We start from the raw sequence: 24,913 nt of genomic DNA, 5'->3' as shown, positions 1-24,913 counted from the left end.
GATGGGGGTGATGCCCACGGCAGCACAGTCTGTCCACGCTCAGACACCAGCCCCAGCCACAACCCTGCTCCCAGCACCTTTCCATAGGGAAGCCGGTGGCTTTGGGAATTCTCATGGCTTTGGCAATGGCCAAGAGGCCACTCCAATGCTTCACAGGGAGGTTTGGCAGCCACGAGCCTCATGTTTGTACCATAACTCTCCCCAGCCAGCCTCCATCACTGAAGCTCAAGAGAGCACCTTGTTTGCTCCATGCAGGGAGGACGGACACAGGGAATGTGGGAAGCAGTGAAGGTCCCACCACAGCTCTTCGAGCTTTGTTCAGACATTGCACAGTTGCTGCCGTATCTCTGAAGACTTGCCCTTACCCAGCATCAGGGGGACAGACAGCTGTACCTGATCAGACAACAGAGAAAGACCAGAAAGACTCCATTTTCCATGAAAACACCCACAGGGTCTCTGCAAGGGGAAGGTGGAAGCAGGACCCTGGTTACAGCTGTGAACCTGCAGAGTGCAGACAGGTCTGGTCTCCCCTCCTCCAGCCCAGACTCCTTCTCCTAGGGGAGAGAGATCCAGAGCAACACCTGGCAAGGTGACTGATGACATCACCTGTCACAGTGCCCCAGCACATTCCCACTCACGGAGATGCTCTTCAGCCAAAAGAACCACCTCAGAGCAGCACTGCCGCCCCTCTGTATGGGTTTGGCTTTTTCTGTCCCTGCACCACATGCCAAGGCAGGGGAAGTCTAGAGGAGGGACAGCTAGCACAGGTCACCAGGGACAAGGGACGATCCCCACAGGTCCTCTCTGTCCCTGTGCCACCTTTCTTGCCACTGGGCTCGGGAGCCCAAGGGCTTTTGGAACAGGTGGCTCAGCACCAGTCACACCAATCAAGAGTGGAGGAGGTCTCCAGCCATCAGGACACTGTGGAGAACAGGTCACCAGGGTCAGGAAAGCCAGCACAGATGCCGGCCACACCTGAGCACCCACGGCCAGCAGGAGCCACCGCGGCCAGGGATGCCCCAGTAGCCAGGGTTGGCCCCAGTGACTCAGAGCCCTCCTGCACCACGGCAGGGCTGCAGGAAGGGCTTTCTTCTTGAGCTATCCCGATAACTAGAGAATGCCCAAGGAAAGCACCTGAGCCCCAGATTCTTCATCAGCTCCAAGGAGGATAACAGCAGCCCCCATTCCATCACCACGCTGAGCACAGCCAAAGGCAGAACCCATAAGAAAGGAATGTTCTCCTTTGTCATGACACGTGCTCGGCCAGGACGGTTCCCAGTGCCAGTGCATCACCTACAGGGATGGTTGCTGCCCACCCCAATGTCCCGAGGAGGAGGAAGAGAAGGGGGAGGAGGAGGAAGGCTCACAGCCCTCGCAGGAGCCAGGCCTGGCATGAGCAGCCACGTGCTGCTCCATCTTCCCACCCCATGCACTCAGATGTTGCTCCCAAACAATCCCAATCCAAACCCTGTGAGGGGGAGAAACAAAAAGTGCTGGTAAATGAGGGAGTTTGGAGGAGATTTAATTGGGGCCAGAGCACTGGCGCAGGCTGCTGCTGCCACCTGCAGCCGGTGGCGGGGGCTCGGGGGACCCCAGGCTCCTGCCCGCCCCGGCCTGGGGTGCACACCCAGAATGAGGAGTGCCAGGGGTCCCCCGGGCTCGCTGCCACTCCGCACACCCCCCTGCAAACCGCTTATTTTGAGCACAATAAGCAGCTCCAGCAGCGATGGAACCAAGGGCTTGGCCAAGAAACCCAGAGAAAAAAAAAGCCATATTTTGTCCCTCGAGTCGTATCGTGGCGATCTCCCCACGGAGGAATCCGGAGGAGCCGAGTTATCTAATTAATGCTGGCAGAAGCAGAGGCCGAGGGGCGGCGGGGCCCACAAAGCCGGCGTGGGGAGCGGTCTCCCCGCCGCCGGCATCCCCCGGCAAAGGGGCCCCACGCTGGGAGTGAGGTAAGAGGGGATTCAAAGGGGGGTTTGTCAGGGGTTTTGTTTTTGAAAACGGGGGAGGGGAAGGGGACAGGGCTTGACAAGAGCTGACAGACAACTGAACAAAACCATAAGGGCCATGAATGGCAACACGGCGCTTTAATTGGCGTAGGAATGGAGAGAGAAGTGAGACAATGAGGCCGGGCAGTGGCAGCGGGGCCGAGGTGTGGGCAGCCGGCACTCACCTTCTCCTGCCCGCACTGCCAACCCCATCCTGACAGAGGTTGGCACTGGATGGCCCCCATCCCAAAAAACAGCACCCAAAAACTCAAGGGAAAACATGGAAGCCATAGTGACAGAGCCCAGCACCCATCAGGCATCACAAAACCCTGACAGCACCAGAAGCAGCACAGTCCCAGCCCGGGGATGCAGCAGATATTAAATGATCCATCGGAAGCAGCTCAGGTTCCCGCTCAGCTCCGTGTGTTTTCCGGCCTCAGCTTGGCCGCTCGTGCCCTGGCTGCAGCCCCGCTCATCCGGAGGACGGGGGGCCGGGAGGGGGAGAGAGGGAGAGGCAGGTTAAAAGGGAACACGGTTGGATCAGCAGGGTTCCCACTCCTTCCCTGACCCCTCCGAAATAGAACGGAGGAGATTTCATCTCCCGCTTCCAAAGCAAAGAATTACTTTGGCAGGGCCTGCGGCGGCGGCCGGGCGCCCACTTGGAAGGGAAAGCGACAGGAATATGCCCAAGGAACCCAAGAGCAGGCCCTCCCCGCCAGGCCCCGCTCATTCTCATGCAGATCCATGTCCAGCCAGCACAGAATGGAGGCAAAGTGCAGTCCCCCCTCCCCAGAGCAGGGGAAGGCGGGCAGGGGGCTCAGCCCACCAGACCCAATACGAACCCACTGTTTTCCAAGATACCTCCCTCTTCCCACCTCTCACTTTTCCGGCTCAGTTGGAAAAATGAAGGGCTGAAAGCCAAGAGCTGAAGTTACAGACAGTGGCTGGGTCTTGGGAGAGAGGGAGCCCCTTCCTCCCTTCCTCCCAGAACCTGACACTCCGCTGACCCTGCACCCCAAAATCCCAGGCTGCAGCCAGGAGACCCAAACCAGCCTAAACCTGCCCACAGGACAGTGGGGACCCTCTGCCCTGAACCAGGCAACACTGAGTGCTGCAATCACTGCTGCTGCATTCCCAGGGGTACAGGACGGGTCCTCAAATCTCTCAGCTCCCCCCTTCATACTCTGCTGGCCGCCTCCAAAGCAAGGGAGAGGAGCCACCAGCCTCCCCCAGTTTTCTGAGGACTACCACAAAAATAAAGCCCACACATGCCCTGGGGTGCACCAGCAGCTGCAGGGTTCTCCTGGACTTCCCCTGGCTCCCTGGTGTCCCAGGGCTCGTGTCTCCACCCCCGGAGATCCCACTGAGAGCTGGGTGACAGCCCTGGAGCATCCACCCAGGTCCCTGGGAGGGCTGGGGCTCTGGCTCACCCCAGGGATGCAATGCTGCGGTTTGAAGGATTAATCCCAACATCAGGAACTGGGCAGGGAGGAGCAATCCCTGCAGAGGGTTCCCCACAGCCCAGCTGCGGGATGCCCTGCCCTGCCCCGACAGGTCTCCCGGGTTTCGCCAGCCCTGCCAGCCCCTGGCCCAGGAGCAGCATCACCCCCCTGACTCACCGCCAGGCCCTTTGATCCCCCGGCTCCCCAAGGTGGCCAAACCAGTTCTGTCATTCCAGCTCTGTCTGGAAGCGCCATCTTCCCAGGCAGCTGCAAATCACCAGCCCTCAGCCCTCGTGTCATTACCAGGAACTCGCTCGGCTGCCACTGGCCTTGGAACTTACTAATGCAGGGCACGTCCACATCTGCCCACATCTGCCCACAGCTGTCCACCCCAGCTGTGGCTTGGAAGGGACCTTAAAGCCAACCCAGTGCCACCCCCTTCCACTAGCCCAGATTGCTCTAAGCCCCGTCCAACCTGGCCTTGGACACTTCCAGGGATCCAGGGGCAGCCACGGTTTCTCTGGGCACCCTGTGCCAGGGCCTCCCCACCCTCACAGGGAGGAATTCCTTCCCAATATCTCATCTAACTCTGCCCCCTGGCAGTGGGAAGCCATTCCCCCTTGTCCTGTCCCTCCATCCCTTGTCCCAAGTCCTTCTCCAGATCTCTTGGAACTCCTTTAGGCACTGGAAGGGGCTCTAAGGTCTCCCCAGAGCCTTTTCTTCTCCAGGCTGAAACAGGAACCAGGTCACAGAGTTCCTCACTCCCACGTCAGCCCCACCACTGGCACGTCGAGCTCGGCCGCCCAGGACCTTCAGCCCCGCTCCACGGGGGTGGATGGGGCTGGGTTAGGTCTGGGAGAAAAAACTAAAGATGAGTCACAAGACCTCAAAAGATTATTTGTTTTTTCCCCTCTTGTGTGTTCCTGCACACACAAACTGAGCCATCACCAAAGCCTGGAGAGCCAGCTCCGCAGGAAAGCCGGAATCCAGTCTCCACTTTCAGTCCTGGATGTCACTCAGCAGGGAAGAAACTGCCCCTTTTTCCCCAAAACCTCTTCCCAGTGCTCCCCACGTTCCCTCTTTACTGTGAGGTCCTGTTCAGGTGCAAAACCCCCAATTTTCTCTGTATCTACAGCAAAAAGACAGACCCTCCTAAAGGTTTCACTACTGGGAGGGGCTGGGGCACTCTCTGCTCTCCCTGTCCTCTCCTCCCAGTTTACCCAGTTCAGGGATGATTGGAACAGCAGCAACTGAGAGAGGGGCCAGGAGAGATGCCAGCACAGCACAGGAGTGTCAGGTTTAAACCTCTCCTCCTGCCCAAAGAGATCTGGTTCAGACTTGCTTTTATTTTTAGGCCAGATACACGTACAGCTGAACTTTAATACAGTGTACAGCATCCAGCTGGGAACAGCAGAGGGAGAGGAACCAGAACCCAGCACGGCTCGGGTGTCACGGGAGCTGCCAGAGCCAGAGATCTCGGGACTCGTGCTCCTCTCTGTCCCTGAGGATGTCACTAGACACTGTTGGGACACACAGCTCCCACTCCCAGTGGGACCTTTCACGAAGCAGTAAGGGAAGCTTGAGTTTAAACCTAAAAATAACCCAGCCCTTGGGCCTGGGGGGGAGGGAAACGGGGCAGAGCACCCAGCCTGCCATCCCGCTCCAGCACCAGCAGTTTCCAATTGCCTGCGGACAGGGAGCGTTCCCAGTTCCCCCCCCCCCAAGACAAAAACCTCCGCCTTGCCACCCACACTCATGGAATAAAGCTGGCAAGAGCCACAGGAGAGAGCAAAGTCTCCCTCAACCACATCCTGCCCCCCCCTTTGCTACCAGATGCGATTTCCCAAAGCCTTGTCCCAAAATCCCGCTAGCTCAAGCATTCCTGGTGGCAGTCCTCGCCCTCACACTGCCCGTGTGCCACCGGGCTGGGGACACATCCCAGCGATGCCACCACACCGGGAGCCTGACAGGGCTGATGCCACTAGCCCAAGAGGGACTTTATTCCAAGGCTGGTGACTTTTCTGCCCCACTGATCCCCCTTCCCTGTGTCCCACAGGCAGAACCAGTCCCAAACATGGACTACAAGCATCAAACCCACCAGAGCTGGGAGAGCAAACAGCGACCAACCCCCACCTTGCAGCGACGGTTTTGAGGTGCCCCCCCAGGAAAGGGGATGATTTACCATGGCTTAGGAAAACTCCAAGTGAGCACCAGTGCTGCTGCAGGAACACCCCATCCTGCCCTTTGGCTCTGTGCCCCAGTAGGACTTAGCTCCACAAAACCCTTACTGGACCCCAAATCTCCTCTCCAACCCCCAGGACTCTCAGCCCCCCTGTCCCTTCCTGCCCCCCTATCCCAGAAAAGCCCCTCATGAGGCTCAAGTCTCTGACCATCCCGCTTTACTCCAACTCCCTAAATCCACTTTAGTCTTTCTTTGCATTTAAGGTGCTTTTTTCCTTTCCTTTCTCTTTTTTTAACTTATTAAGGAGAAAGTTCAAACCACTGGCAGCGACTGCGACGCACTAATTTGGAACTTAGTGCAGAGTCGACATTGCATTAAGTATTTCTGTCAACCGTGAGGACACACCATGTCTGTGTAAGAAATTACACCAGCAATTATAGCTAAAGAGGCATGTAAAATTCAAAAAAAAAAATTTAATGTATTCAGAAATGATAACTGACATTCTTATTAGGATTAATCTAATTTTAGTAGACTCATTTATATCCTGCCTCTGGATAAAAAATGAGTTTCAATTTTAAAACCTGGATAAAAACTGGCATTTTTTAAGAAAGTACTTTTAGAAGTCACCCTGCATGATTAAGCGGGATGATAATGTGAGGAAGCTTAACAGAAAGCTGTGCCATTAAAGAAGATATTTGTTAAACAAAACAGAAGCAGAGATATTTATCAACCCCAGCAGACTATTCCAGGGTAACTCCGGACCTGGCGCTGCCGGGCGTTGCTTGTGGTTGCAGGTTAATGGAGAGAAAATTGGGAATGGCAGATAACGGGGAAGGGGCAGGACGATGCTCAGGGCTGGGTCAGAGTTTTGCTGGGATGTCAGGAGCACGGGATGCATCCTGCACCCGTGAGCAGGGAATGGCAGGCACCAGCGAGAGCCATTTGGTGCACCCATAGCCCGGATGAGCAACGCCGCCCAGTGTAGCCTGGACAGTCCCATCAGGCTGGGACAGGGGCAAGGGAAAGCACAGGAGTCACTCAGACTGGGACAAAAAACCCCAAAGGTTGAGTTAGTTTAACTTATCCAAAACCTGACCTTTAACACCGAGGTCCTTCCCAAGGGAAGCCTGGGGGTGCCGAGGTTTGCCGGAACACCGAGCAGGGCTCGGCACAGCTCCGCATGGCCCACCCTCCGTGGCAGCGCCATGGGCTGGTTATCTGGGACAAACATGTGCCCTTGGCCTGTTGCTCTGGTCTCATTGCAACCCCATGGAAATGGATGGTTTGAGTGGCACAGGCTGTGGCAGAAGCAGCTACAGGAGCATCTCTTCTCCCTGTCCTGACCCACCACAGTGGATGCCTTTCCCCAGCACACGCTTCCTGCTATGGACATCTCTAACAACTAAATAACCCCAAACCACATCATTCATCAAACCCAGTTACCCCAGGAAAGGAAAGTAAGATGCCTCCTCCAGTCATGCCTGTTGCTCCATGTCCCCACATCCAAATCCCTCACGGCAGCAGAGCTGCCACTGATGTGTCCTTGACCACCATACACCGTGGGATACCAAGGAGATGCTCAGCCAGCCCCAGGGTGGGAAGATGAGAAGGCAGGAGGGCGTGGGGAGCCTGCACCCCCAGGATGGGAGCCAGGCACTCACCAGGGCTTGGCCCCCTCCTCTCACCCACATCCCCCCATTCAAAGGGAATTATAAATGGAAGCAAAGCACCAAATGATTTAAGAATACGTGGAAGGAGTCAAAAGCCAATGAGGGAAAAAAAAGTCCCAGGCTGATTATTTTATTTTCTCCTGACAGTTTGAGCCACAATGGCCAATAAATCCCAATTACAGATTTTAAAAATGCTTCCTGCAGACACTTGGAACATCAAGGCAATTCTGGGTTCCCATAACTCCTGCTTTATGATGGTCATACATGTCAGCTCTCCGCAGAGCCCAGCATTTCAATAAAATGACCATAAACCTAGATTAGAGATTAAAGGACTGACTCAGAAGTTGTCAGAGGAAGAAACAAGTTTCCCTGCAATTGCTTTGCCATTTTTACCGACTAACAGTTTGGCTTTTGGATGGTTTTATGCCAGCAGTAAATCCTGGGCTGCTGACAGCTCGGTGTGGAGAGGCTGGAGCAGCGGGGAGGTGCGGGGAGGACGCGAGCCCAGCCCCGGGCTCAGCGACAGCTCCACGATCAGAAGTGACAGCTCTCCTCCCGGGCTCCCCAGCGCCTGCGACGGCACAGGGACGTGGATGCCGGCTCCGACCGACCTTCCCAGCCCCCCCTCCTGCGCCCCCAGCCTGTCAGACTGCTCTCCAGGGAGCAGCTCTGTCCTCGTTTCTCCTCCTTTCGCTTTGGCAGGGTCAGGAGCTGCCAAGCATGCCAGGACATGGGAAGGTGACAGCGGAGTGGTGACCCCTCGCTCCCACCCACAGGTTCCCCGTGGCCGGACAGGACCAGGGACCCCCAAATGATGCGCTGGGGGAGCAACCCCGGCCCCTCACCAGCAGCTGCCTCTGTTCCCCAGCCTGTCACAGCAGTGACAACTCAACGGAGACGCCTTTGGAAGGATAAACGCCAAGCGTTTGTTGTGCTCGTGTTTCCTGGATGAACGCGCCGCTTCCTTTTACTAAGTGCTCTCTTAGGAGAAGGGAAAGGGAAAAATAAAACAGCAGCAGAAAGGAAGGGGGATGACTCACGGCGAGGCCACATCTCCACCGACACGCGAGAGCTGCGAGACAGTGCCAAGGACAAGGGCTGGGATCAAAAGCATGAGAGCAGATCAAACACACGCCCTCCCCGGGGAGGGGGAAGGTTTGCAGGAGCTGCCAGGGGGAGGAAGGTGGGATGGAGTCAGGCCCATCTCCCTTTCCTGAGGTTCAGCCACTGCTTTCACGTTCTGAATAGGATCTCTGCTCATTTGAGTTCATTGAGACACACGCACAGTGCTCCACACCAGGACACAGGCAGGGATGGGGACGGGGAGGACCAGGAGGAACCGTGGCTGCACCCAACAGGAGGTGAAAAAATGCCCTTTTCCCGAGGAAATGAAAGAGCCGAGCCCGGAGCTCAGCACGCCAAAGGGGGCCGGTGCCCTTTCTGCCGGTGCCTCTCAAAGTCTATCAAAAAGTCCCATTTACATCAAAATGCCCTTCCAGACATGTTTCGATTTTACTTTTCCCCTTTCATCTTGCCCCCCTCCCGCCCCACCTCGCAGCCCCATTGTCCTCGCAGCACCGCGGAGAGGGCTGAGCGCGCTGCCAGCGGGGAAGGAACGGGAGAGAAAGAAAAGAGCTTTAAACTAAGAGAGAAGCCGGAATCGCTCCTGGTCCCGCTCCAGCGGGAGCTGTGACCCCATCTCCTCCCGCCTGCTGCTTGGCGGCCGCCCCGGGGGCCGGTGCTGGCCGTGTCCGCACACAGGGACAGGGACCCGGGCACAGGGACCCGGGCTGCCCCAGCCTCCTGCCACCCGGGGCTCTGCTCGGGCGCCGGTGGCCACAGATGGTTTCAATGAGCTTTCACAAAGGCTTCGGGCACAGGCTGTGGGATCCATGATCCTGCACGGCTCAGCTCCACTGTTCCCACATGGGCAGCACCCTGCACACCCGCTCCCAGCAAGGCGGCTGCTGGTGGCACTGGGAGAGCCTGACAAAGCACTCTGGGTACCAACAAGCTGGACACGATGTGGATCAAGTTTGAGTCCTTCACTCTGGCAGATGAATCCTAAAATATGCCAGGGAGCTGGAACACTTCCACTGGTGCCAGTGCCGGGCTCTGCTCTGCCCCAGCCCTGTCCCACCTGTCCTTCTCCACCAATTCGGATTTACTGAGCTGTTTTCTCCCCCAGCCTTGGCGCTGGCAGCACCACGTTCTCCCTAAGAAACTCTTCCAAGACCCTTACACAGAGGTGCTTTCCCCAGGGTGCCAGTTGGATGCCCAAGCCCAAACTGAAATCTACTCCAGGTTCCATGTGCAAATGCTGTTTAATTCCAGTCTAACTCAGCAAAGCCCAGCTCTAGCAGCTCACAACCCCGATGCCATTCACCAGGCTCTGTCCACCTCCTCTGACACTGAGCTTGTCCAGTCCTCCCTTCCTATTGTCAGCATCTATTTTTAACCCCCAGCATTATTTCTCCCTGCATGACTTCAGACTCTCTCTGGGGACAAGGTGGAATTGCTGAGCTGGTTCCAGCCAAAGTGACTCAACTCTCACCTTCACAAGCCACACAGGAATCACAGAAGGAGTAAATTTTCCTCTGTTCACATTTTCCTTTCTCCTGCCCACCAAGCTCTAAAAGCAGGGAAGACTGAAGAGAGGTAAAGCCCACGGCCATCAGCAAGAACACACAGCAAAGCCATTTCCCTCCTGTTCCTTCCCTGGCACCTTTATCATCAGCTGGATTTACCTCTGTGGCAGTTACCTCAGGAAAAATCCTGCATCAACACCCACTGCCGGTGTAAAGGAAGGTCAGAACCACAACCTTCAAACAGGTGTTATGAGCGGATGCTCCAACCTGCCAGGCACGGGGAAGCTTGTGAGAGGCACATCCCGGCAGAAGGGAGGGAGCAGCGTTCCCCTCGCGGGGCCCTGGGCTGAGCGCCGGTGCCGACGCTTCATTACTCCCTTTGAGCCGGTCCTCCCGGCGCCGCGGAGCAGTAATTAAGGAGAAGGTCAGCAGTGAAGCCCTTCAAGAATCTGTCCCTTTAGGGGAGCATCCAAACAACCCACCATTTGCTGCCTTCTCATTCCTAAAGCGCGCAAACCCAACGCCAACCCAACGCTGACCCAACGCCGAGCGCTCAGAGGCGGCTCGTGGTGCAGGAAGGCGTGCGCCGCGTGAGCCAGATGCTGGCATCAGCGGGCATTAAGAACCAATAAATGATCATTAACGCTGCTCCAGGAAGGCGGCTCTCTGAGAAAACCCGGGTGCCGAGACGCGGTGTTTACGGCACCAGGGCAGCCAGGCTCCTGCAGGCGGGTCCGGGACAGCCGCCTGCCGTGTACAATGCAGCCGGCGCTGCCAGCTCCGCATCGCAGCCCAGTCCCACAACACTCGGCATTCCTCATAAGCCCCAGCTCAGGGGCTGGCTCCGAGAGCTCCAAACTGCTCCCATGGCCACACAGGACCGCGCTGGTTGACAGAAACCACGGTGACACGGAGAGCTGTCACACTCCGAGCTGTCTGACACCGCTCCGGCCAGCCCTGTGTTTTGGAATGACTTTTGCTCGCCGGAGCCAGCAGGATGCTGGAACACATACAGCCCTGGAGACAAGGGGAGGCAGCATCTGGAAGCAATTATCCCAACGCTCTTGTATCTGTCACCCGCTCCCTGGCCTTCTGTAAAGAACCACTCACACCATCAGCAATCTCTCCCTCAGAAACCAGGAAAGGGATTCCTCTCCCTCTTCCTGATAAGGCAGCAGAGCCTTTCTCAACGGAGGGCATAAGGTGGGCAAGGTCCCTCCTGCCAGGTCACACAGGAGAACTGGGCACACCAGGAACAGGTCCCTGTAGGTACCTGAGGGAGGAAGAGCTCCCAGATAAGGAATACAACAATTTCTCTGCTCCATCTGTATCCCACAAACCTCCAACTGTTTTACAGGCATGGATGAACTCCTGGGAGTTCTGCGGGATGGTCCACATGCCTCCAACTCAAGTCATGCATCTCCATCCTCAAAACATGTGCCTCAGTCCTCAACCCACACGTCTCCAACCTCAAACCATGTGTTTCCATCCTCAACTCATGTGCATCCATCCTCAAAGAGGAAAAATAAGGAGGAAAGGGCTTTGTCTAGGAGAGCAAGAGCCAGAAGGAGTCCACAGCCCTTCCCCAGGTTAGGGACAGCAGCAGGAGTCCCTGTACTCTCCCTGGCATTGTCCACATCCCACAGTGTGCCCACACAGACTGTGCAGCTCGCATCCCAAAAGGAAAACCCAAATGGTTGATGGGCCCCAGGGCTTTTCCAGCTGGCTGTGACGTTCAGCAAACCCTCAGAACCCTAAACGGGTGGCACTCCCACCCACCTCCCCAAGCCCACAGGCTCCACACACAGCGGAGGGAGGCGGTTCAGGAAAACTTTCGTGCCTCTCCTGGATGTTATGAAACCAGGCAGGGAGCATGAAACTGCCTGCCGTGGGTGGGAGCACCCAGGGCTATGTGAAGAGTGCTGTAGGATTCCTCCGTGGTCTGGGAAAGCACGCGGGCTCCCCCGCCCCGCACACGCCCTCGCAGGGTGGGTTTTTCTTCTGGAGAGACCGGGTGAGCACAAACACCCAGCACAGCCCCACATGAAGGGGGTAATTAGGGAACAGCACCAGCCCTCACCAAGTTAGGGCAGAGATCAAAAGCAGCATCAGGCGTTAAACCTCCCCAGGATTGGGAACTGCTGCTGGGAAGGGACTCATGTGGCACCCCTCCTCACCCCTCTCCTCCCCTGCACCCTGGCACCCCTCACTGCAGGGAGGGAACACCAAGACAAGCCAAGCCAGTGCTGTCATTCCCAACACCCTGTGTGCAGGCTTCCCTCCATCCCCTACTCCCAACAAGTCTTCCTGTAGTTCAGGCAATCAAAAAAAAGAAGGAAAATAGGAAAAACTTCTCCTACTGCCATAAAACCAGTAAGAGGTATGAAGCTGCAAGGATGGAAGGCTGGGGGGTCCAGGAGACACAGCTGCACAAGGGACCCTCCTCTCCCTTCCCTCTCTCCGCTGCTTTGCTGGGATGTTGCTGCCCTAATTATTTCAGCAATTAGCAGAGCTGAGGTGCTGCTAATGGGGCCAGGGGAAGGGGGGCACAGGGAAAGGGAAGGACGGGGAAAAGGGGGAGCACACCAGCAGGGATGCACAACTAGCCCACAGCCTCACAAAATTTCCATGAAAGAAGAATACAAATCTTAAACCCAAACACAGCTGAAGGGGAAATTCCAGTTGCCTCCAGCCCTTCACACCTCCAAGTGCCTTCCTGACATCCCAATCTGGCCAAGCCCCCCACTCCCCCTGGCCCAGTGAGAGGGAAGGGGTTGTGCATCCCCCCAACAGCACTAGGACAGCCCTTCCCACCTCCTGGGGAAGCATCTCCTCCTCCTCCTCCCGCTGCAAAGGAAGTCAGGAACAATGGGATGCACCAGTGCCAGCTCCGGTTGGGATGGACACTCATGGACACCCCCGCCCGGGCTGCCCAGGAATGAGGGGTAGGCTGAGGAGGGAACAGATGAGGGCAGAGGGCACAAGCAGCTGCCAAGACTCCCTCCCTTTCATGGGATGAGGGGCAGCTCCCTGTCCTGCCAGCATGGGAGGGATATGGGGGACACAGGGGGTTCAGTGACTGCAGGCAGTGGTCACTGTGGCAGGGCCATGCAGAGACCCCCAGCTCACTCCCACCCCAGCTCTTCCCACAGGAGAGGGGCTGCCAGCTGATCCACCGGCCAGACCTTCCCTTACAAAAATAACATTTCACCTTCTTTTTTTTTTTAATTTCTTCTCTTAAAATAATTGACTAATTGGCCGAGTCCCAGGTCCGTGCTGGGAGTGGATCCCAGGTCTGCTCTTGCATGAAGGGTTTATTAAAGACATCAGAGGACGACAGGACGAGGGGGGGCAGGCAGAGCCGGGGCGGTGCCCATGGCACGCTGGAAATTTCCCATCGCACCCAGAGGGAGGAAGCCCAAAAATTAATCCCGTCATCCCCCGCAGCTCAGCTCTGCCCCAAGCAGGGCCTGAGTCACCCGGGACGGGCATCACCCAGGGCGGCATCACCCAGGGTGGCATCCTGCCCCCAGCACCCTCGGAGCAGGAGCAGGGCTGTGAGCATGTTGAAGGGAGGGGGTCCCCCTCCTCTCCTCCCTTTAATCCCCAGCCCCAAAGCAGAGCCCTTTTAGGGGAAAGTGTAACGCAATACCTGGAAAATTTCTCCCACCCGCTCTCCACTGCTGGCTGCCAAATTTAAAACATATTTGCTGCCTGGCCTTGAAGAAACGTAACCTGCTGCCTAATTCCGACACGTTTATTCTTCGGGGGCAACGAAAAAATTCGCAGAGCCGCTGGTGGCTCCTCTCCTTACGCCCCACAGCCCTCGGGGTAGGAGCTGCCAAAATGCTGCCTGGGAGCCGTCCACCAGCACACACCGGAACGCTGGGAAGGAACAGGAGGGAGGGAGCTCTGCCTGTCCTGCAGCACCAGGGCAGGAGGTTTTTGATGGATGAGCCCAGAGCCTCAGCCTGGGGTGCCATCGGCCAAAAGCCCCTGGAATACACAATGTCCAGAGCAATGCAAAGCTCCAGAGCACGGGAATGGGGAGGAATCACCACCTGCCTACAACAAGAACACTCCTGCTTGGAAGCAGGGCCACTCCATCTCCCCTCATCACACAGAGACCCAGGGTAGCAAGTGGGTGCCCACACAGCCCCCACCCCTCATCCCAGTTCCTCACCAGGTGGAATTTTCCAGCAGGGCTGGGGTTGCAGTGGAAAGGGGCTGGGGGAGGGCACAATGTGTTTAGCAGACTGAGCAATCCGACAGGGCCCATTAAAGGAAACAATTTGTAATACAATAATTATTATGTCGTTCCTCTGGCCTCTTTCCTAAGCCTCTCTTTAAACAGTTTGAGGCTTGAGGGGCCTCTAGAAAGCAGATGGGATCTGTGGGGCTGAGGGTGCTTCAGTGTCCACGTGTGCCGGGACGAGGCAGATGGGATGGACACATGGGGTGGATGCACACCTGGAGCTCTGCAGTGCAACGGGAGCTCATCCCGGTTTGCTCACAGTTCTTGAGGGATCACTGGGAACACACCGGGCAGGGGAACTGCTGCTCCCCAACACTCCCCAGCCACAGGGGAGCATCCCCAGCCGAAGGTCCTCTCCCTGTGCACCGCTGGCTCTGGATCCACGCTCGCCCCAGAATCCACAGCCTGGCAGCGCGGCCGGGCCCCGCGGCGGCTCCAGCTCAGCTTTTCTGCTCTGAAGTTCTCGGCCACACATCTGAAGAAAGCGGCGGTAGCGAACAACAGAGCGAGAGCAAGCAACACAAATCCCCGGGATAATGAGCCCGGAGGAGGGAGACGGTGGGCTCTGTCTGAGGAGGGAGCCGTGCTTTTATTGGAGAGGCCTAAAAGGGCTATAAATCCTCAGATTCAAAGGCGAACTCGAGCTCTTTCAAGTCGGAGGAAGGCCTGGGATGTGTCAGCCGGGAGGACTAACCACGCCGCGTCCCCTGCTGAAGTGGCCTCTTCAGCAAAGCCGCGGAGCAGCCCGGGATATTACACCCAGATCCCTTCCATATGCTGCCCGCCCGGCCGCAGGCAGGGCACGCAGGCATCCCTGCCGGCACCGGGAGCCGCCCGACCCCCCGCACGGGAAAAACCGGCCACCCTGCTTTAACAGGGAAGTGCCTCTGTGCCCACTCCCCTTCCCAACGCCTATGGATGGTTTGCCCCTCGAAATCCTGGTGGGAGTGGGGGGCTGCGTCCCTCCCTCTCGCGTTTGGCTGCGATACTGCAGCGAGCCCAGACAAAGACATTGGAGCCCAGCACCAGCACATCCCCGAGCATCCCTCCTTATTCCCGCATCCCTGCCCATCCCTGCCAGATCCAGGGTTGCCGGCCCTGCCTGCTGACCCACACACCAGGCCATGCTCCCACATTCCAGAAATCCATTAAAAGGGTAAAATCGGTGGCAAAGAGGAGACAGCGCCGAGCCTCAGCCCTGAACGGGCAATCGCAGACGCCTCCCAGCCCTAATGAGAAGAAAAACACGGACATGCTCCGGGATCAATGGAACAGTGTGAGGGCATTTATAGCTCTCAAGCCATGAAAATGCACTTTGCTTTTCCTAAAGTACCTACTCAGAAGAGATCGAATGGCAAGAGCCAGCCAGTGCAGCCAGTCCCCAACGCTGGCTCATCCTGCACACCAGGATGCCAGGGGCAAAGAAAGGGACAGCTGGAAAGGGAGATGCTCCTGTCCCATCACCAGCAGTGAGGCAGGTGCCATCAAAACCAGCCAGAAACCCCGTCCAGAGAAGGCACCCACCTCAGCTGGCCCTTTGCACTTCCCAAACTCCAGCATGAAGGTGCTGGGACAAAGAGCTGGTGCGGCATCCCCTCCTGGCACCTCTGTGTTGGCACAAGCAAGAGCCAACCCGTGCCAAAGCAGGTAACTCCAAGCCTCTCACCACAGCCCAGCCCCGGCAGACACGGCACATGTGGATCTCTGTGCAGGCACAGCACCGGGGGGGATGGAGCCGCTGGAAAACACCAAGGGGAGCTCACAGCTGGACACCAAACACCCCCTGCCCCAGCTCCCCACGCAGCCCCCCCCCAGCAAAGCCCGGTGCCACGGCCTCGGAAAGGGCGAGCAGCCCACCTGGGAAGGGCCTGCTGCGGGGAAGAAAAGGTTATTCCCGAGCAGCCGAGCCAGGGTTATAAATAGCTGGCATTTTTGAAGTGCAGCTGCTCGGCTCAGCTCGGCCGGGGCGGCACTGCCACGCCGGCACCTGAGCCAGCTCGGATCCCGCCCGGGGGCTCCGGCAGGGAGAGCTCACACAGGAGAAGCCACTGCTCACTGGAACACCAGGAGTAACCCCCAAACCTGTCCCCCACCATCCTCCAACCCTCCCCAGGGAGGAGGGGACTGGAGGCCCCAGAGTCCCGCTCCAGGCATCGCCCACAGCCTCTGCAGGCTTTGGCTCCAGCCCCAGAAGAACCTGCTCCACAAAAACACAGGGGCCAGGAAAATCCCACCGTGTGCACAAATCCAGCCTCACCGAGCAGGACGTTTAGCCCTGGCTTGTCCAACTCATCTGGGACCAAGCCTGGACAGGCCAAGGCAGGCAGGAGTGCCAAGGATCCCAAGGCTCTGGCACAGGCAGGAGCAGAGCACTGGGGCTCCAACTGAAGATGGGACCTTGAGACTCCAGCACAGCCATGAGCCGAGCACCAGTGCTCCAACTGGATATGAGATCCGGAGAATACAACAAAGCCAGGAGCAGAGCACCAGTGCTCCAACCAGGGGCAGGATCCCAAGACTCCTGCACAGCCACGAGCTGGTGTTCCAAAAAGAGACAACACACCAGCAGCAAGAAAACCCTTCCCGAAGGATGGCAGGTGTGCACCAAACCTCTCCATGAGAAGAACCACCACCACTACAATCACCAACCCTCCTGCTCTCCGGAGGAGGATCCTCCGCCACACCACCCGCCCCAAAATGAGGGATGGGAAGGAGAAAAGCATCAGGAAGCGGTAGGAAAGACCTGTGCTCTCTCTCAGCCCAGCACAACAAAAGCCCGGCCGCGCATTCCTGCCCAGATGTGACGCTGCGATAGCGCCGAGCGAGTCCTTCTCCTGCTCCCCATCCCAGCAATCATTAATTAGAGACAGAACGGAATCAGCTTTGTTTCTCCCCACCCTGTTCCAGCTGCCAGACTCCAAGTAGCATGTGCTACTGATCGCTCCAAGATGTTTTCCCACCGGAGCCCAGCGTTCCTCGGGCAGACAGGCTTCCCAGCAGCACGGCCACCGCTGGCCAGGAATAGGGTGCCCTGCCAGAGGGGCAGGGACGTGGAGCCACAGGGAAGCCAGGGAAAATCCTACACAGAAAAAGGGATCATCCCCTCCTTTACAGGGGCAAGCCAAACAGCTCCTGATGTGCATTGTGCGAGGGGCTGCACAAACACCCTGGCTCTTGGGACTCCCGTGATCCCAACAAACATGGGCAGCGCTCGGGGGGACCCCCAAGCACCCAGAGCTGTTTGGGGGAATTCCCAGCACTCAGTAAAGCTGCTTAGCAAGACCCCTGTCTACAAGGGACCCCTGCTGAGCACTCAGCAAAGCTGTTTGGGGGGACCCCACAGCACACAGTGAAGCTGCTCAGAGGGACCCCCAGCCCAGCGAGGGCACAGGAACATCCCATCCCACTCTGCCAGACACAGTCCGTCCGGGAAAAGGATCCCAGGAGCACCTCAGACCCTCAGAGTGGTGCAGGGGTTCATGTGCAGCAGCGGCAGAGGGAAGCAACCCCCTCCAGCCCCTGCCAGCCCTTCCTGGTCCGAAGTGGCACGGAAGGCCCATCCAGCCCCGCTGCCAGGCGGCTCCGAGGAGCTGCAGCAGCTGTTTTGCTCCGAGAAAGCTCCGGCTCCTTTTACAATCAATCAGCCACCCCATCACGGCTCTTTTTTTCTTTTAAAGGAAGCAGTTAAATCCATTTTATGGAATCCAGTGGTATTTACCCGGCTACTGCAAGAGCCGCAGCCTTGCCTTCCCTTTTTCTTAATTTAAGTTAATGAAGTCATTCCCAAACGACCCGCACGGAGCCCTGGGTGCTCCTTCCCCCGGGCACCGGGACAGGGGGAACCTCACGGGTGAAACCTGGCTGGGCACCAGGGTCCCCCCAACCCCCTTGGGAAGGGTTCCAGCATTCCAGAGGGAAACTCCAACCAGGATGCTTTGCCCAAGCCTTTGGAGATGAAGCAAAGCCCTGGGGGGCCATTGGTTTCCTGATGGGACCACAGAACCAAAAATCCTGGAATGGTTTGGGTTGGAAGGGACATTAAGGATCATTAGTTTCCACCCCTACCCGTGGGCAGGGACACCTTACCCTAGCCCAGGTTGCTGCAAGCCCTGTCCAACCTGGTCCTGGACACTTCCAGGGATGGGGCAGCCACAGCTTCTCTGGGCACCCTGGGCCAGGGGCTCCCCACCCTCACAGGGAAGAACTCCTTCCCGTTATCCAATCTAAACTTCCCATGTTTTTAGTTTAAAGTCATTCCCCTGGGGAGCCCCCACCTCTCGGCCCCGGGAAGGGGGAGTCTCCGAAGGCTCCATGAGCCAGAAACGACTTTTAATTAAAAATAATCAGCATGTTCTCCCTATTTCCCAACTCCCGACACCCCAGAGCGCCCGCACGCCCATCGCTCCGGTAATTCCATTACATCTGCTCCAACAAGTGCGAGCCCCCCGCTCCGGAGCTCCAGGCCAGCCATCCCCCTCGGAAACAGCCTTCCCACAAGCACTTTGTCCCTCGTAAAACGGCATTAAAAAAGGCAAAGATACGCCAGGCTTCAAACCCGGCGCTTATGGAATTCCACAGGACACCAGCATGTCATTAAAGGCAGAATAAAAATACCATGAAGGATTAGACTTTTGTCTGAGGGTTGGTTTTTTTTTCCCTATTCCCTTCACCTTTTTCTTCTTAAAAAGATATATTTATTTTGTTTTGAGCAAGTTGCTGGATTGCTCTGTGGAGCGAACGGAGCCGAGTGAAACTTTCTCTAAGGGGAAGAGGGAAAAGCAGAGGCAAAAGGAGCCGTTCTCCGGAGCCGCGGATGATGTGTCCCATTTCCCCCACCTCCTTATTAAAATACTTTCTGGAGAGGCGAATTCCAGCCTGAAATGAATTTTCCAAACCATATTTTATTAGGAATGCTTCCTTTTAACGGTCGGTACAGGAGCCCACCAGGGTCAATATTTCTCCAAAATTACAGCCAAGGGAGTTGAGAAAGGATTTAGCCAGAATTTCTCGGGCAATTCCTGGCTGTTCAAGGAGAGCACGCTCCCACCGCCCCCTGGTTGGGTAGCAAAGGGGCCAAGTAAATCCCAAAAGCACTTTCTGCCCCCCTCAGAGCCCCTGTCAGACCCAATGGAATAAATTAAAGCCTTACTGGCTCCCCAAGACCCCTTCCAAGGGGCTCCACAGGCACCCCAGGGGAAGCTCCCTCAGAGAGGTGAGCTCATCCCAATCACAGGTTTGAGACAATTATCACCTTTTTTCCAACAAAACCATTCCTAGGTCTATTTTTTCCCCTTTAAAGACCCCAAATGATTCCCAATGGGAAGACTGTGATGATTTCACCGCTGGCTTTGGGACACACACCCAGGAGCTGAAGGGAAACGCTTCCCAACGCAGCGCTGCAGTTAAGCCTGCCTTAACTCGATTAGGAAATGGTTCCGTCTATCGGATGTGTTATCAGAGTCCCTCCGATAACACCAGGAGCCCCAGACCCGCCGGAGCTCAGAGCCCACAGCCCCCAGCTGCCCAGAAAGGGCAGGAAAATATTTTCCTTATTTACAGCGATCGCTCCAAGGCCGGCCGGGCCCAGCGGGCCACGCTCGCTCCTCGGATCCGTTGGAAAATTCCACTTAGCCGTGTTATTTTTAAAGGCTTTAGCTCTCTTTACTCTAAAAACAAGAGTTAAAGCTCGGCAGAGCGGGATGGGGGGCTGGCACAGCCCCGGCATCGCCCGAGGAAGGGGTCTGGAAGCCCAAAGTACAGTGGCGAGAGGTTTCAGTGGACCTATCCGGAAGAGCAGTCCCAGTCCAACCGAGAGCATGGCTTTTCCTCCAGCCGGAGACGGACTTTGCCCAGCACGCCGATCCCAGACTGGTTTCCACAGCTGGCTTTGCCAGGAGCGGTTGTTGAAAGGCTCTGCCAGACTCCACACAGCCAGCACAGACCGGGGGTGAGAGCACCAAGGTGTAAAAGGAAGTGACCGATCCCAAAGGTGGATCCTGGAGATCAGGGTCCAGGGACACTCCGGGATCATGGGATCACAGCCTGGCCCTGACAGCCCCCACCAAGGCAAAACCCTTCCATGGCTTTGCCCACACATGTCCCAGCACGTTCCTGGTTGGCAACACCAACATTTCGGGCACTTCCCACCCTCTCCCGACCCGGTGGGGATACGGGGATGGGGAAGCACCGGGACTGCTGCCCCACGGCAGGCACCCACGGGAGCCGCCCCACGCGGGATGGCACGTGCCCAGAACGCTGTGCCGAGGGCAGACAACCTCCGAGCCCCGGACTGGGGGAGAACCAAGGGTGGACTCAGATCCAAATTCAGGGACAATTGAGAGTGGCCAACCAGCAAGCTCCAGAGAGAACCAAAGGGGCACAACCTCCGAGCCCTGAATTCAGGGAGAACCGAGAGTAGGCAACCACTGCGCTCCAAACTGGGGGAGAAACAAGGGCAGACAAACACTGAGACCCAAATTCCAGGAGAACCAAGAGCGGGCAACCACTGAGCTCCAGACTGGGAAGAACCAGGAGCAGACAATCTCTGAGCTCTAAAGGGGGGGAGAATCAAGGGTGGATGACCACCAAGCTCCGAATTCAGGGAGAACTGAGAGTGGGCAACCACTGAATGCAAACTGAGGGAGAACCACAGGTAGACAACCACAGAGCTCCAACCTGGGGGAGAACCGAGGGCAGACGACCACTGAGCTCCAAACTGGGGGAGAAACATTCGCGGGCCATCTCCGAGCTCCACATTGGGGGAGAACTGAGGTTGGACGATCTCCGAGTTGTGAATTTGGGAAAACTGGGAGCGGGCAACCACCAGGCTGCCAGTGAGGAAACCCAGGAGCCCCTCGAGCTCTCCCCGGACACCCCACTGGAGGGACATCTCCGAGCTCTGCGCACCAGGGGCAGTGCGGGCAGCCCCTGGCAGAGCAGGGGGAACCTCCCGGTGCGCTGCCCCGTGCCGGCTGATTGCCACCACCTCCTCCAACTTCCAGGCCTCGGCAGCCTAAGGAAAGCTCGGGATAACGAAGGGGACCAGGGAGACATGGCGTCCCCCACCACTAAGCCCGAGCCGCCTCTACCTCCTCCAGCTCCTTTTCCCAAATAAAAACTGTATTTTCTGGAACTTATTTGCCTGCCCCTCGCCAACACCACGGGCTCAGGAACACAGCAGGACAATTCCCAAGGGAGAAGGCTCTCTGCGCTCCCAGCCAACTGACACAACTCCGAAAGGAAGGAAAGGAAAACACGCCGAGGAGGAGAACGGAGTGCCGGAGCCGCCGTCCCGGCGCTTCCAGAGCTGGGCACGCGCCTGTGCCGGCAAAGTTCCTTTTTCCCAACGAAATAAACGAAATAAATGGTTGGCTGGAATATGTGTCCGAGCAGGAAGGTTGTCCAAATTGTTTCGCTTCTTTCCAACCCTCAAAAACTCTTTGGATTATTTTAGGGGAATTTTTTTTTGCTTTGAAAAATGTGGTAGGGGAGGGGAAAAAAAAAAATCAGGCTAAAAGCAGGATTTTTTTTTTTTTTAAGCGAGAACGGGGTAAGATAAATAAACATTCCGTGATCTACAAGATAAAGCTCAGCAAGGGCCACCAAACCATCCCGACCACCAGCCACGGGGCAGGAGCGACCAAACACCCTCCACTCCTCCTCGTCCTCGCCCTTCATCCCAGCCCTTCGCATTGTTCCTGCACGGCAGCCGCGTCCACATCCACAGGTACATAAATAACTATATAAAAACATATATATAATTTGGGTGTCTGCACAGACGGAGCAGCCCCACAGCCCGCTTTGTTCGGAACCAGCCCGGGGGGGTGGGGGGGGTCCCCCGCCTTCCTCCACGGCCGATTTCGGATGAGAAAACCCAGGAAAAAAATGAAAAGGTAATAAATCCAAGTGGTGGAGGCGAGTGGCGATCCGGGGAGAGAAAAAAAAAAACACATCACAATTTAAGCGTGAAAAATTAAAAAAAAAAAAGGAACAAAAGGCGTGCTTAAAAAATAAAAACGGATTCATAGAGAGGAAAAGCTGCGGAAAGCAAAACATCATTAAAAACGGGGTGGGGGAAAAAGGAGAGGAGGTTGTGGGGTTTTTTGGGTACAAAAAGCAGCGCGGCGCCGCCGCGGGTCCGTCCTCAGCCGGGGGTCGCTCCGTCCGCCGCCCGCAGCCTCCGGGCGCGATTCGTTTCCCTCTAAATCTTTTTTCCCGTTAAATTCGTACGGATACCGCGGGCTCGGTATGGTTTTACCCACGGTGGGGGGGTGCGAGACGCGTTTTCCCCCTCCACTTCTCTCCCGCTTTGCTCCCCCCCCCCTCCTCCACCCCCCCGTTGTCGCCGCACGTACTTGGGGTTCGCGGAGCTCCACGACACCGGCTCCAGGCTCTTGGCGAGCGGCGCGGCGAGGCGGCACAGGGCCAGCAGGACACCCAGCAGCCACCGCCCGCCGCGGGGCCGCGCCATCGTCCCTCGGCGGCGGGACGGGCCGGGCGTCAGGCGCCCATCGCGCTGCTCCTCCGCCTCCTCCTCCTCCTCCACTACCACCACCGCCGCCTCCTCCCGGCTCCGCTCCCGACCCGCCGCCTCCGCCCGCCCCGCGCCGACTGAGGCGCCGCCCGCCGCGGCAGCCGCTCTACCCCTCCGCGCAGGCAAGCGGCGAGGCCAGCCCGCCGCGCCGGCCAATGGGAGAGAGCAGCGGCGGGGGCCTTGCGGGAGGGCACGCCCATTGTGGGGTCTTAAGGGGAGAGCGGAGATTTTTTTGGGGGGGTTTATGGTTTCCCCCCGGTCCCACCGGTTGCTGTCGAGTTAATGGGGTGGGGGGAGACGAGCGGCGGGGATGGGGACGGGTCGGCGGGGCGCCGGTACCGGCGCCCCGCCGACCCGTCCCCATCCCCGCCGCTCGTCCCCTGCGCCCCGCTTGGCCTCGCCCGCCCGTTCAGCCGCGGTCCTACAGCGCCCCCCAGCGGCCGCGCCCCGAGCGGGACCCCAAAATATTCCCAAAAAAAAAAAACATTCCATGGATCGGGGGGGACTTAAAAGCTTTATACTTTTTTTCTGTTTGTTTTCCAGGTGTTTTTTTAAGATTCGGGATTTTTTTTCCCAGTTCTTTAAAGTATTCGGGTTTTTTCTTTTTCCCTTACTCTTTTCCCGGGATTTTTAAAAATATTTTTAATTTTTTTTTTAACTTTTTTTCCCGTATTTTTAGTTGTGGATTTTTTTTTTTTAAGTCCCTTGAAACTTTTTGAAGTATGGGGGTTTTTTTAATTTTTTTCTTTTTTATCTTTTTGCGATTTTGGAGGTTTTGGGAATGTTGGGGGAGGTTTAAAGTATTTTTGATGGGTCTTTTTTCCACAGGCTTTTAATTTTTTTTAAAATCCTCTGATTATTTTAATTCTTTTTATTATTATTATTTTCAGACATTTTTAGACTTTTTCTTTGGTTTTTTAAGGATTTGTATTTTTTGAGAGTTTTTGAGCTTCCTTAAAGTCTTATTTAAAAGTTTTCTGATGGAATTTTTTTTTTAATTGTGTAGGAATTTTTAATATTTTTGGAGGTTTGGGATCTTTTTGCCACTTTTTAAATGTTTTTTTATTGTTGTTGTTTTAGTTGGACCACGGGGAGGGAAAACCCAAACCCCAGAATTAATTTTCTTCCTATTAAGAAAATTATTGGAGTCAATTCACTTTCTATTAGAAAACCAGTAATAAACCCCTTTGGAGCTGGTTTAATTTCTATTAATAAAGTTTAAAAATAAAATAAAAAGCCCACCCGAGTCTGTTCACTTTTTATTAAGGAGATTAAAAAAGCCCCTCAAGTCAGTTCCTTTCTGTTTCAAAAATAAACCAATAAACTTTGGCGTCACTTTCGTTTTTACTGAGAAAATTGAAAAACAAACAAAAAGTCGCTTTCGAGTGCAAAAATAAACCAAAACCTCCCCAGTCAGTTCCGTTTCTACCAAAAAATTGAAATTTGATCTCAAATCCCTTCACTTTCCACGACAAAAAACTACAAAACCTTCGGGTCGGTTCAGTTTCTATTGAGGAAATTATAAAAAAAAAAATAAATCCGGGGTCAATTTGCTTCTTATTAATAAAAATTTTTAAAAGCTCAAGACTTAAATGTGATTTTTCTGCCTTTTCAGGGAAAACCCCAAGCTGGGGGCATGGGGGTCCCTGGGAGCAGGTGGGCAGCGGGATTTGGGCTGTTCCAGAGACCCAAATGAGGGAATTCTGACCCAAAATAAGGGAAATAACCTGAGGAAGGAGGAAAAAAACATTCAAAAATGTTATTTTTATATATCTGAGTGCCTGGCCAGGCCCAGCTGGGTCTCAGGGGTCTCCTCCCTGCCTATTCCCTGCCCTCTCCCTGCCCATTCCCTGCCCTCTCCCAGCCCATTCCCTGCCCTCTCCCAGCCCATTCCCGCTCTCCTGCCCCTCCATCCCTGCGCTGACATCAGGGCCCGTTGCCATGGCGATGCCGCTCTCCCGGCACAGGCTCAGGTGGGATCCAGAGCCCTGGAATCCTTTGGAAGGAGGATCCTGTCCCCACGGGTTCCCTGTGCCCGAACCATCCCCTCGGGATCACTTTGGGAGCACTTTGGGATCAGCCCCCCACTCCTCGGACCGGTTTGGTGGTGCCGCAGGATGCCTGGGACGAGGGGAAGGAGCAGCCGATCCAGGCACAGGCAGAGCCTGACGAGGATCCAAAGGTCACCGGGAGCCACTTTATGGAGGGTTCAATGGCACAGCCACACCTGGCACTCCGGGATGGCAGCGGGA

At 56.2% G+C, this 24,913-nt stretch overlaps 1 protein-coding gene across 1 annotated transcript in view; it reads right to left on the bottom strand.

Annotated features, from left to right (window-relative positions):
* The window catches only part of EFNB1 (ephrin B1), a 49,820-nt gene extending 27,146 nt beyond the window's left edge, over nucleotides 1–22,674 (bottom strand). Inside the window, exon 1 of the mRNA XM_050310756.1 lies at nucleotides 22,483–22,674. Coding sequence (XP_050166713.1) covers nucleotides 22,483–22,598 — 116 coding nt within the window. The 5' untranslated portion in view covers nucleotides 22,599–22,674. The remainder of the gene's footprint in view (nucleotides 1–22,482) is intronic.
* Nucleotides 22,675–24,913: the final 2,239 nt, after the last annotated feature.

The sequence above is a fragment of the Myiozetetes cayanensis genome, unplaced genomic scaffold (genome assembly GCF_022539395.1).
Source record: "Myiozetetes cayanensis isolate MyiCay16 unplaced genomic scaffold, myiCay2020 scf15, whole genome shotgun sequence".
Lineage (NCBI taxonomy): Eukaryota > Metazoa > Chordata > Aves > Passeriformes > Tyrannidae > Myiozetetes > Myiozetetes cayanensis.
This window is presented reverse-complemented; position numbering and strand designations above follow the sequence as displayed.